Consider the following 14,207-nt stretch of genomic DNA (forward strand, 5'->3'; position numbering starts at 1 on the left):
CTTCCTTGCTGGACTTTGGTTTTCTGGATTCCTGATTCTTCCCTTAACACTGTGTTGTCTCTGTTACAGCCTAAGATTGCTATTCATTCCATTTTGTCTCCTGCCCAGCAAGGGTGGGCCCTTTGAGTGGGCTTCTATCTAGAGTATATCAGATTGTAAAGGGTGATTGATACTTTAGGTCAACTCCTCAGCCTGAGTTATTGCCAGAGAATTTGTAGATAATGAGAGGCTTGAAACATTTGATGGCTACCGTTTGTGGAATATGTGCTATGCATCAGGCACAGTGTTTGTGTATCATTATGTATATTTCATTTATGATTTAAAATCTTCACCGCAGCCCTGCAAAGTGGATATTTTATAGCTGAGGAAACATTAGTTCAGAAAAGTTACGTAACTAGCCTTTCGATATACAACTAGTAAATGGCTACACTGGGATCTAAACTCATTTTTTTCTGGCGGCATCATTTGTAGGTTGTTTTTATTTATTTATTGTTCATTTTTAATTTTTTTTACCAAATCCCTTTGTTTTGCTAAAGAACAAAAAATTGTACTAGAGCTTAACTGTCGGGTGTTTTCAGATATTTGTAGGGTAAAAAAGTCATGGCTATTAACTTGAGCCATGAATTCTTATTGCAAGTGTTAGAAGCAGCAGAGAGATGAGGGAGGTCCTTCCAGAGACCCCCATGAGGACCATTCCAATTCTCCCCCTGCCCTCTTTGTCCGAAGGTTGTAGGTTCCATGCCAACTGCAGGGAGTGCCGGCTCTGTTCCTGAAAACCTGAACCTGTTTCCAGAGCCAGGGAACAAATCAGAAGAAACAGGCAAGAAACAGCTCTCTAAAGACTCTATCCTTTCACTGTATGGATCCCAGACACCTCAAATGCCTGCCCAAGGTAGGTTTCGTGGGGGTCATGGCAAAATGCCAGATAGAGCCATAAAGACTTACATGCAGGGATTGTTTGTTGTGACGGGGTAGTTGCTTTGGGGGCTGGGACATCATGCTCCACAGAACCCTGAACACGAGTGACAATTCTTGTGAAGCCACAAAATATCAGTAGATGCTTCTGTGGAGAGTGATGTCACGACTCTATGAATGAAGTCTGACTCAAGGTCTGGGCCTAGACCAGAAAGGGAAGTGGCGAGGTCAGTCACCCACAGGTGGGCCATAGCAAGTCTTGTAGGGAGTCTGTCTGTTTTGCTGTGTAAAAGAGCATTCTGAGTTGAGTAGTCCTGAGAAGGTCAGGCTGGAAAGGAGTAGCCAGTGAGACTTTGGACTGAATTGTACGCTTTCCTTGTAACAGATGTATACATATGTTTTCTTGGCAGCAATGTTCATGGCTCCCGCTCAGATGGCATATCCCACAGCCTACCCCAGCTTCCCTGGGGTTGCACCTCCTAACAGCATAATGGGGAGCATGATGCCCCCACCAGTAGGCATGGTAGCTCAGCCAGGAGCTTCTGGGATGGTTGCCCCCATGGCCATGCCTGCAGGCTATATGGGTGGCTTGCAGGCATCAATGATGGGTGTGCCAAATGGAATGATGACTACCCAGCAGGCTGGCTACATGGCAGGCATGGCAGCTATGCCCCAGACTATGTATGGGGTTCAGCCAGCTCAGCAGCTTCAATGGAACCTTACTCAGGTAAGCTGCCCCATTGAACTCGAAACAAGAGTTTTGAGACTTCCTCAAGGCCCCCTCACTTGGTGTTTCTCCCTTATCCTTTGAATCCTAAAGTAGATGGGATAACACAAGAGACATTCTTAGGTTTCCTTTTTTTCCCCCTAGAAGGTCTGTCACAGTCAGACTTTCTGAGGAGTTCTGGGTTCCTATAGAATACGGGTAATAACTGCCTAACTCTAAATCTCTTCACACATCCATCAAACAAAAACAACCTATACAGATAAATAAGGAGCACAAATAAAACCACCCATTACCCATGACTACCTCATCTAGTAGATAAAATACTACAGACTTCAGATTTAAGCATAGAAACTCCTAAATCAGGGCCAGCATCATAGAGCAAACTGTGAAAAGAGAGGAAGCAGGAAGCTAGCAGTGACAGAACATAGATAAAATCACCCCCTAGAAAAAGAGAAAGACCTACTCTGATTGGAGACATGCTAAGAATAGGTTTGAGACCTGGTAGATTAGAACTCTGGTTACTTGGAGAATCAAAAATAAGGGATTGAAATATATAGGATTATAGATGGTAGCCTTGGAAAAGCATTGCTTCTAGGGGAGATGGGGATGACTTATAAGGAGAATGTGCTGTTTGGAGACCTGGTGGTGAAGGGAAAGTAAGAAATGAGAGATGGAAATGGGAATCACAAAATCAGAAATACACCATCCTCCCCCCACTATAGTCGTTTCACTGTACTTACAAAAGAAGGTGCTCTTGAAGTAAGAAATCTAGTAAGCCTCTCCAAACCCTCACACCTATCTGTGTTAGTGCTGTTTCAGAAAAAAATAAGGCACTACAAAATAAACAGAAGGTGGCAGATGACATTCATACAAAACTACTACGAGAAGAAAATAGAAAATGAAGGTAAAAACATTTTAGGAAATAAAAATTCTCCCCCAAAAACAGTCATGAAGCAGAAGAAAACTTACGCAGTCCACCAACCTGAATTAAATGTCATTTAACAAACACAGATAAGACAAAACAGCTTGAATCAGAAATTCAAAAACTTAGAATCAAAATAGGCAAAAACCTGAAAGTTATGAAAATGTACTGAACTCAGAAATACAGACTGAATTACAAATTGGCCAGGAGAGACCAGCTCTATCTGAAAATATATTTGGTATTGAAGAAAAGCATGAAGAGCTAAGAGAATGAAAATTAAATATAGAAAGTAGTAAAAAGAATCAGAGAGAAAATAATATGGAAATTAGGCCAAGAGCCTGACACATATATTTGGAGACTCCCAAAGGAGAAAAATGAAATAGTGGTACAGAATTAGTATATTAAAAACTATAATATAAGAAAACTTTCTAGAAATAAAAACATATTTAAAAAGTCCACTGTGTATCTGGAAAAATTGACTAGAATGGTCAACTCTAATGCATACCCAGTAAACTTTTAGACTTTATAGAGAAGAAGAATTCTCAGGGCTCCAACCCTCTCCTTACCTCCTACCCCTCAAAATCTGTCGTTTACAAAGAAAAAAGAACACCCAGGTTGACATTAGACTTCCTAACAGCAACATACAGAAAGACAATGTGAGTAGTATTTTTAAGATACTTAAGTACACGTAAAACAAATGTTTTATAGCCAACTAAGCTATTCTTCAGGTATCAAAGCTGTTACAAAAAAACAACAACACAAATAAGCAAGAAATCAGGGAATATCATACAAGCCTTTCCTGAGGAATTTACCAGAAGATAAGCTTCATCCAACTAAGAGATGACTGGGGACATTTTTGGCAAAGGACTGATGGTTGATTGAAGGTTTAATTGTGAATCTAAGACTAAAACAAAGGTGATGACAAGGGTGGAAGAATATATGTTGTAGTCTGACAAACAACACAACTGAAAATAATAGGAAGGTAGAGGAGAAAAAGGGGAAAAGTAGAATAAATTGGTTGTTGCATTGGAAATTACGTGGAACTCAAAAGATGTAACAAACCAAATAGTGGAAGTCTGAATACAGAGTAAAGGTGACCAAAGATAATATAAAAAGTGTTAGTATGAAAGTAATTACTAGAACAAAAAAGTGAGACTTTCTAAAAAACAAAGGAATTTTTTTTGCAACAAAGTAGAATACATAGACTACAAAGTACAGCAAATAGAAACACAGTAAAAACAATAGAATTGAGACCAAACATATCAGTCATATCAATAGGCAGCTCTTCTCTTAAAAGAAAAAGATGTTCAAATTGGCTCACAAAGCAATACCTATTTTATACTAGATACAAAAAATGCAGGTGAAACAAAATGATTCAAAGTCTGAATATAAAGAGATGGGCAAAGGAATGAATGCCACATGTGTGCATGCACATGCTGTCTTTATCAGGTGTAGGTGTCTGTGATGCTTGCTTTATAAAAGTATAGTCATATGTTCCTTTTTCTGTAGCCTAGAATAATTTATTGGTCTTTGAAGATTTGCTTTAATTCCCATGTGAAATTGTATGGGTCTTGGCTTTTCTGTATAGAAATTATTTGATTGCTTTCTCTGTTTCTTGTATGGAATTCATTTTTGGAAAACTGGTTACCTAGATTATCCGTTTGATCTAGGTTTTCAAATTCATTTATCAAAAGTTATGCCAAGTAGTCTCATGATTTTTCAGTTTCCTGTTTCAATGGTTATTTCTGTCTCGTCATTTCTTATTTTGTATGTTTATGCACTTCTTCACCCTTATCCTTTTTTCAGTTAGGTTAACTAGTGGTCCATCTATTTTGTTAACAAGTTTTTTAAAAAAACCAAGATTTTGGTTTATTTCTTAGTTCTACATTTTTCTGTTTTCTACCTCAATTTATGGTTTATCTTTACTATTTCCTTCCATATGCTTTCTTTTGATTTACTTTGCTCTTCTTTTTTTGGCTTTCATAGATGGGATTTTAATTCACTTATTTTCATTCTTTTTTATTTATATAAGTATTGAAGTGCTGCAAAATGGATGGGAACATGTCAAAAAGACACATGAGCCAACTTCTAGAGGCTTCCACTGGCCAAATATGTGACAATTTTAACATCAAAAAGAATGACACTAGTGGATTATAACACACTGAGGGAAAAAATTCATGAGTCCATAGTGTTGTTTTTTTTTTGAAAAATGTGTGTGGGATAAAGAGATGGAAAGCCTTCTTTACAGAAGAATGACAACTTATAATTGTAGAAAGAACAAAGTATTCACACATTCTTAAAGAAATACCCTTCAGATTATGTATTCATTACAATGAAAAAACATGATGGCTATGTAATGACGATCGGGAGGAAAGAAGGAGGAGGACATGCTAGAGAGGGGCTAATGAATTTATTTATTTAGCAATATCTAATCAATTTATTTAGCAATATGCAATAGCAAAATACAAAGGCAATTAATAGAATGTGCTAATGACAGAAAGTAAAGGTGGTTAAGACTAAACTATATACTTTGATAACAATGTCATGTCAAAGGAGTGCACATACATATAAGTTTAAGAGACCTCAACATGTTTACTATTGATCAAAAATCACTTGGCTAAATACACAAATAACAATAAGACATATTCAAAAGCGGTAATAAGCTTTATAGGATAGTAACTATTACAGTAGATGCCAAAAGCTCACCAAACCAGGGGAGAACAGCACTGGAAAAGTCATAAATCAAAACCTTGCCAGGTCTGTAGTTGAGAGAAACTCAGGCATCTCCCATATCACTGCTTGTTAGTTCCCAAGACTGCTGCTGCTGTTGGTGTTGTTGTTGTTGTTTGCTAGAAGTCAAGGTGTCTTGTCATGTTATAAGCTGCAAGCTGCATATAAGTTTTTAAGATGCTAACAAGTTCTCTAGAATGTCGTCGTTGCTGCCGTTGTTGTTGCAGTGGTTGTTGCTTGGAAGTTACGGCACCGTTAGATGCTGTAAACTGCAAGGTGCATACAAGCTTCTAAAATGTTAACAGTTTTCAAGAAGGCTATCCATGGGGAACAACACTGGAGAGGTCGGCAACCAGTCAGACCTCACCAGGTCTGCGGCTGGAAGTCAGGACATCTCTGGGTGTTGTAAGCTGCATGGTGCTGGAAGTTTCCAGAATGTTAAAATGATGAAGAATCACCAATGACAAATGACCAAATGACAAAAATTATACTGCAAACTGAGGTTTGTCTTATCTATCTTTTTAAAAATGTACCTTAGAGCCAAACTCCTTGTTCCTGCCTCCCCCTCTGGGAATGGCCAGTTCCAGGAGGGTCCGGCAGTTACTGTGATAAAAATGTTGTTTATCTGGCTGAAGGGCTAGTTCATCTGGACAAGCAACATCTACTGTTCCTGCTTGGGACCATAAGCCCAAGGCCTTCCAAAGTCTGGCAACGTGCCTGTCACGTCATCCTGATATAACTTAGCTACTTCTTCACTTCTTCTGCTGATGCGGGCGAAACAGACAGAACAAAGAGGGAATTCTCTCAACCCCTGATCCAGAATTCCTTTTAACCCTAAGCTAACCATCACCTCACAACACAGACAGAGCAGTAGCCCCATCTCACATCTCCCCTACTCGGGAGAATGAGACCAAACAGAAAAACAATCTCATCTCATGTCTTCCCTGCTCTGGAGAATGAGACCAAAAGGGGAATTTACTCCACTCCTGATCACAGCACAGAAATCACCTCAACATACAGGAACAGATAAAGGCTAATAGACAAAAGCTCACATCAACCAATGAAGACAAATTTTTTTAACTTAACATCTTCCCTACAGGTTACTACCTTAGCCAAGTGAAATTACCAACAATGGGACAAATTAATGTCATGTGATTTCTAGTATCTTGTACTAAGACTTAAGAAGGGCACAATATCACCTACATGGAATTCTTGCCAAAAATATTTAACCTTGATCCAATCACAAGAGAACATGAGATAAATTCAAATCGAAGGATTTTTCTGCAAAATATATGTAAGTGGCCTGGATTCTTAAAAAATGCCAGGGAAAAAAAAGAAAAATGTGGTGGGAGAACTGTTCTAGATTAAAGAGATATGAAAATGAAATGCATACTAGAATGTTGTATTGATCTTAAATTTCTTGAGCATGTTCATTGATTGTGGTTCCAGGAAAAGTGTTCTTTCTTATGAGATGCATTCTGACTTAACCGGTGAAATGTCATAATCTCTGCAATTTTCAGTGCTTATCAAAATTTTTAAAAGTTTATAATACATAAATCCCAGAGAGAAAATATAGCAAAATGCTAACCATTGTTGAATTTGAAAAAGGGCCATATGGGACCCGTCCCGTGACGCGGGACTGCGCTTGTCCTCAGCGGCTTGTCATCTTCGCAGTCACGGAGGCCGCTGCGTTCCCCGCGCGCTGGCCCTGCAGCCAGGAGCCAGGATCCTGCATGCTTTCTTCACCACCGTGTCTCCAGCTGCTCTTGCCCGGAAACCAAGCCTGTGTACAATAGAAAGACCATCCAAATCTGCAGGGCCCCTGAGAAGAGAGGCACTACCTCCTAGGACCGAGAAAATGGCTGTTCACTGGGACGGGCCTAGTTTTACCCTGTTGCAGCATCATTTAAACCCTCGGCAGTACCTCTTCCTGATCAAATTGGTGAGCCAGTGCCCATGGCAAAGGAGAGAAATCTAGGACTTTAAAGATCCCCAATTTTCTGTGTTTGTCTCCTGTGAGGCTCTTAGAGATCTCTGCACTGAGTGGCCAGCTGCACGAGAGAGTGATGAGAAATGTGTGAAGCATTTTCCAATTGAAATTGACACAGCTGATTGTGTTTCATCAGGACCATCCATTTGAAACCCCAACGCAGAAGTAGTAACATTGAAGGTTAAACTTTCCTGTTTGAATTCAGATGATCATGCAAAGAAGAAACTTACTAAACTTGTAGGAGAGCGATACTGCAAGACCATGGCATAGATGTGCTTACCTCAAGACAAGTAGGTGCCCTTTAAAGAGACAGAATTATGATTATGCAACGTATCTGCTAACAGTTTTATACCATGAGTCTTGGAAAACTGAAGAGTGGGAGAAAAATAATACTGAAGCACACATGGAAGAGTATATATGGAAAAATAGCTCCTCAGAAAAAATATCTTAGAAACACTTGCGAATTTAAAGCTGCAGAGAAAAATCTGGAAGTAAATAAAGAAAAGCTCCTTGATACTAAAGAAGTTGAAGATTACAAAAAGTCTGTAGTCAGTTTTAAGAATGAGGGGGGCAATGAAAATACCCTTTCTTAATACAAAGAATCAGTGAAGAGGCTATTAAATCTAATGTAAATTATGTAGAAAAATCTGCTTGATTTATTAATTTTATAATCTATTTGTAATTGTTATCTAACTTGATATAAAGTTGAAAATGTTAAAAAAAGGCATTAGATGCCTGATCACTGCACTGTACATCTGAAGTTGAACAATAATGAATGCCAACTATAATATTATATATATATGTATATATAGGTATGTATACACTTACAATAGGCAGAGTACAGCATTGGGAGTGGAGATAGTAGAAATGGGATGGCTCGGTGCGATGTCAGAGAGATAGTGGATGGGGGCGGGGGGTCCACAGTGTGAGGGATATAAATGGTAAACATCTAAGTAAAAAAACAAACTAACAAACAAAAAACCTCATAGATACAGACAATAGTTTAGTGGTTACCAGAGGGTAAGGGGGGTGGGGGGTGGGGGGTGGGAGATGAGGGTAAGGGGGATCAAATATATGGTGATGGAAGGAGAACTGACTCTGGGTACTGAACACACAATGTAATTTATAGATGATGTGATACAGAATTGTACACCTGAAATCTATGTAATTTTACTAACAATTGTCACCCCAATAAATTAAAAAAAAAAAAAGGCAGGGATATTTGGGTTCCACTGTAGTATTCTTTCAACTTTTCTGTAAACTTGAAATTTTATTTAAAAGTTGATGGAAGAAAAATAGGCATCCTAAAGAAAAAGAACTTATATAGAAAATGTACTAGGCTTAGGAAATTTAAGGCACATTTCTTTGATAAGTTATTTCTTCTGTTCACTGCCAGAGGCTAGTCTTTCAGCCTAATTCATAAAGAGGCCCTACACTAACCCCAGTCGGGCCTTACTCCACTGACTCTTTTTTCCCAACATCTTCCCTTCTCATGCACTGAAGAGACATTGGTATTTTTTGTTTTGTTTTTTGCTTTCATTTGTTCATTCTGAACAGTCCAGTTTCTTTTTCTTCCTTTTTCTCTCTACTTGAATGTTCACAGCACTTTCCCTGACAGTAATAACTCCCTCGTGGAGATAAGACAGGGGCGCTGGCATGGGGGTTTCTCCATACTCTGAGGGTTGGCTACAGCAAGTTAACAATAGGCCCCTTCTATTTAGAATGAGATCCTGGAAAGGAAAAAGAGGCTAACTTCTCAGGCTGCTTTTATGTTGACTGGCTCCAAGATCCCTTCTTTCCTTCTCTGAGCATTAGGCTCTGTCAACATCTCTCTTCTGAAAAGTCCTTCATTTACATGGTCTGGTGTCCTTGAAACGATCTCTTAAGGTTCAGGGCAATTATGTACCATAACAGAGTTCCCCTTTGTCTCACTCTCCCGCTCCCCACAGACAGAAGGACTCCTCCTCTGCCTTTTGCACTAATTGGCTGCATGCCCACATCCTGGTCTGAAAGTCTCCTCTCTCCCTTTCAGATGACCCAGCAGATGGCTGGGATGAACTTCTGTGGAGCCAATGGCATGCTGAGCTATGGACAGTCGATGAGCGGCGGAAATGGACAGGCAGCAAACCAGACTCTCAGCCCTCAGATGTGGAAATAAAAAACAAAACACCTGTATGGCTGCCACTCTCCTCCGCCCTCTCTGTCCCCCTTTTTCCTCTTTCCCCAGCCCTTTCACCCATCCCCTTTTCCTACCTCTCTCTGTTTGGTTTAGAAATTGCTCAATCTGTCATTTGGGGTTTGGCATTCTGCCCAGTCCCGCCACTTCCCAAACACGCAGACCTCTCTGTTGCTTTATGTTGTCCATGTTCCCTAGCCATCCTGACTCCTCCCCAGCCTCAGCCCCAGTCCTCTCCTGCACCAGCACCTTAGGAATTGTTGGCAGATGGCACTTAAGCTGTGGGAGAAGTGTGCACGCCTTTGAGTACCTTTCGCACAAGGTTAAACCTCCTCTCAGACTCTCAGAAGGATCTGCAGGTGATGTGTTTTAGGCAAAGGGGAGGATTTAGAGGTACTTCCATGTGAGTTAAGTTATTTCTATGTGTTTAAATTATTGGTTGAAGAGGGAGCCATCATGGTCCCATGATTTATGGGAATGAAGAAAGTACTGAAATCAAATTAACTACTCCTTGGGTCTTAGGTCAGGTTGGCCCTAGCCCTGGGGTGAGCAAACCCCCATCTGTGGGGTGAGCAAAAATATTACTTTACTGTGCCCTGAATTGCTTTCTGGATCTGAGACTTCAGAACTTGCTGCTTCAGTCAGCCTTTATTAGCACCAAAGACTCTGAAAGTCCCACACAAAAACACACCCCCCTTTCCCTGCCTCCATCCTGCCTGCAGTAGGATCTGGCTCCACGGCTGGAAGACCATTCCCTCCAGTGAGAATGCAGGGCGTAACATGTATTGTTCTGTGTGTGTGTGTCTGTGTGTGTGTGTGTGTGTGTTCGTGTTCCACCCCCCACACCCTCCCCATCTGCTCTGGGTAGTTTTGTTTTTGTTTTTTCATTTTTAGGTTTACAACAGAGAGGAGTTAATTTATCAACAGCCTAAAACTGTTGCCAGTTTTTCTTATAGTTTAAAAAAAATTGCAATTTCATTGATGGCTCCCTTCCTCCTTTCCCATCTCCCAACCTGCCAATCACTCTTTCATGCCTGTGGATCCCAAGCTGCTCTGTTTCCCCACCTGTTCCAGGTGTATGAGGCAGAGAGCCTGGACAGCTTTCCGCTCAGTCATTGTTCACCCTACTTGAAAATTAAGAAAACTTTGCTTAAAAGATTTCATCTGTGGGAACCACAATTCCTGGTTGCCTTTCTCCTGTGTATGTGTAAATTCCTTAATAAATATTGCAGGGAAGGACTGTGTGCTTGCTGTTACTCTGTGTCACTCTTGGAGTAGGGGGAGTTCCCCCCAGGTTTTCTGCTCTCCGGGGTCGGTTCCCTCACTTCCTGTGTTTTAAAACATTCTGTATGGGGCACACCCAAGGGCCAGGCTCCGGCTCAGGCAGCCAGAAAGGGCTCCTTTCTCCACTGTGTCTAGAGTTGTGACCAGAGGGAACTGTGGAGATCTGCACCTGCTAGAGTCGCAGAACATCAGAACTAGAAGCACTTTTTATCCCCTCCAGATAGGGAAGCTGAGACCCTCCCTTCCTTCCTCTGAGTTTCAGATATGAGAGGATGGCACACAGATACAAGAGGATAAGAAAATGAGTCTGGATCGGGCTGCCAGTAGTCATATCCCTTCTTACTTTCTGACCAGGGTAAGCTACTGAACCCCGCGTCTGTAAAACAGGGTTCATTGTAATACTTCAAGTAAAGTGACACAACTTCTGTGGTGCGTGTAGCACAGTATTGGATATTTAGCAGGCAAATGTTAGCAAGCAAGTATTACCTGCCAGACCTGTGTTAGGCATTAATGCATTCAACAAATGTTTAGTAAGTGTTTACAATGTGCCAAACACTGTCGGGCTCTGGAATAAAGCAATAAATCAAAATCCCCCAATCTCATAGGACAGTGTGGTAGGAGAGGTGGATGATAAACAAGTAAATAAATTATTTCAGACAGTATTAATACAAGGTAAGACAAGGAAAATGTGTGGGTATGGGACCATTTGAATGGAGTACTCAGGAGGTTACATTTGAACTGAGATCTGAGTAAACAGCCAGTTGTGTGGGGATCTGGAAAAAGCAGAACAAGGGTAAATGTCTGCACTGGAAATTGGTTGGAGGTATTGGTTTGGGAGCTATCAGGGAATTGGTGGTATGTAAAGCTCTGAGACTGGATGGTGTCACCTCAGAAAGCATAATGAGAAGAGGACTGAGCCCTGGGGAGCATCAGCTTTTAGAATTTTGGAAGAACAGATAAAAACCGAATCTGACATAGTCCTGGCTCTTGAGAAGCTCACAGTATCATGTGACAACAGACTTAGACTCTCTTATCCGTGTTTTATGGGAGCTAGAGGGGCACCTCGCCCTGTCAGGGAAGCCTTCCTAAGGAAGTGGCGCGTAGAGAGGTTGCCAGTGGGTGGGGTGGGGTGGGGAGAAAAGTATTCCAGACAGATAGCAGCACCATGTGAATGAGATGCAGAGCCTACTAGAACACAGAACATTGGGGGACGCACAACAGTTCAATGTTCCTAAGGTCTGATGTGAGTGGGGGTGTGGCGAGAGGTGAGACAGGTGGGGTTGGGCTGGATCGCAGGGGTCTTCCTATACTCTAGGAAGGAGTTTAGCGTGAAGTGTTGTAAACAGTGGAGTGATACGGTCAGATTTGAGTTTTAGGCTGTTGAGAACAGTGTATTCGAGGGAACAAAACCAGATGTAGAGGACCAGAGAGAGGGCAAGAGCTGATAGCAGGGTAGGGGAGAATGGAATGGCTTAGAGCAGCAATTCGTGAACTGGTTATAAGGATGTGAGATGCTCAAAAGTATTCCACAATAACACTAAAATAAGTTCGGAAAAGACTGCATGTTATACAAGTATCAGCTCTTGTACATCTGGAATATAATATCCAAATAGTAATGGTTCTGAAAAGTCCTGTGGTAAAGACTTTTTTTTATATTAGAATTTATTTTTTTTAGAGCAGTTTTAGATTCACAACAAAACTGAGCAGGAAGTACAGAGACTCCCCAAATACCCTGCACCAAAGTGGTACATTTGTTACAACTGAACCTACATTGACACGTCATTATCACCCCAAATCCATAATTTACATTAGGTTCACTCTTGGTGTTGTACATTCTATGGATTTTGACAAACCTATAATGACCTAAACATGAATTCAACATTATAGTATCATACAGAATATTTTCACTGTCCTAAAAACCCTGTGTGGTCTCCCTATTCATCCCTTCCTTCTCCCTAACTCCTGGCAGCCACTGATTTATTTTTTCACAGTCTCGTTTTGCCTTTCCCAGCATGTCATATAGTTGGAATTATACAGTACATACAGCCTTTTCAGATTGGCTTCTTTCATTTAGTAATATGCTTTTAAGTTTCCTCCATGTCTTTACATGGTTTGACAGCTCATTTCTTTTTAGTGCTGAATAATATTCCATTGTCTGGATGTACTACAGTTCATTTATTCACTTAGAAAGGAATCTTTGTTGCTTCCAAGTTTTGGCAATTATGAATAAAGTTGCTGTTGACTGGACAAAATTATTCGCCAGGTAGTCCACCAAAAGAGATTTTATTCAGGAAAAGAAAAAGAAACAAAACCACCGCAGCAGTGTGAAGACACACATTAGCCGCACACCACAGGCTGGCCGCCCATGTGCAAAAAGTTACCTCTTCCCAAGATGGCCCCCTATATAAATAAATCCCTCTCCCGGAAGTTGGAACCATGAAGTTTTAACAGGAAGTCAGGACTAGAGAGTAACAGGGAGCCCAGCTCCGCCCATAGACCTCCCAGTTCTATGGGTAGTCATCCTAAGATGCCCGTTCACTTTTATCATTGCTATAAACATTTGTGTGCAGGTTTTTGTGTGGATATGTTTCCAATTCATCTGGGTAATTACCAAGGAGTGTGATTACTGGGTTGTATAAGAAGGGTATGTTTAGTTTGGTAAGAAATTGCCAAACTGTTTTCCGGAGTGCCTGTTTCATTTTGCATTCCCACCAGCAATGAATGAGAGTTCTTGTTGCTGTACGTCTTCACTAGCATTTGATGGTGTCAGTGTTCTGGATTTTGGCCATTCTAATAGATGTGTAGCAGTATCTTGTTTTAATTTGCAATTCCCTAATATATAATGTTGAACATCTTTTCATATGTTTACTTGTCATCTGAGTATCTTCTTTGGTAAGGGATCTGTTCAGGTCCCCAATAGCTACTTAGTTGTCCTAAATGACACTTATTGAATAATCCATCATTACCCCACTAATTTAAAATGTTACTTTTATAACATTAAATTTAAATAAATTATCAAGTCTGTTTCTGGGCTTCCAACTTCATTTCAACTAGCTTGTGAGTATTTTGGCATTAGTTTTATCTTAGTTTAATTATTGTGCCTCAATAATACAAAATAATATCTTCTATTATATTGGTAGGTCAGTTTATACCAATTATATTGGTAAGGCAAGTCTGACTTCATTATTGTTGAAAATTTGTATTGGCTATTCTGGAACACTTACCATTCCAGGTAAATTTTAGAATCATTTAATTTAGTAAAAAGAAAAGTTGAGATTTTGATTGGGGAGCATTAAAGTGGAAGAAAAGTAATGGATTTAGAATGTCCTATTCCAATTCATGAATATGGTATATGTCACTATTCTCTCCATTTAAATGAGTAATTTTTGTAGTTTTATTTATAATGTCACACATTCCTGTTGTTTATCCTTAGCTATATTTTTCTAATATTTTTATTATGAAA

General features: G+C 40.2%; 1 protein-coding gene and 1 pseudogene across 1 annotated transcript in view; both read left to right on the forward strand.

Annotated features, from left to right (window-relative positions):
- The window catches only part of SMAP2 (small ArfGAP2), a 43,118-nt gene extending 32,418 nt beyond the window's left edge, over positions 1-10,700 (forward strand). Inside the window, exons 8-10 of the mRNA XM_033114347.1 lie at positions 727-892; positions 1,326-1,642; positions 9,317-10,700. Of these exons, the coding sequence (XP_032970238.1) occupies positions 727-892; positions 1,326-1,642; positions 9,317-9,442 (609 nt within the window). The 3' untranslated portion in view covers positions 9,443-10,700. The remainder of the gene's footprint in view (positions 1-726; positions 893-1,325; positions 1,643-9,316) is intronic.
- LOC117026698 (28S ribosomal protein S35, mitochondrial-like) lies at positions 6,898-8,059 on the forward strand (annotated as a pseudogene).
- Positions 10,701-14,207: the final 3,507 nt, after the last annotated feature.

Source organism: Rhinolophus ferrumequinum, chromosome 9 (assembly GCF_004115265.2).
Source record: "Rhinolophus ferrumequinum isolate MPI-CBG mRhiFer1 chromosome 9, mRhiFer1_v1.p, whole genome shotgun sequence".
In the NCBI taxonomy this organism is placed as follows: Eukaryota; Metazoa; Chordata; class Mammalia; order Chiroptera; family Rhinolophidae; genus Rhinolophus; species Rhinolophus ferrumequinum.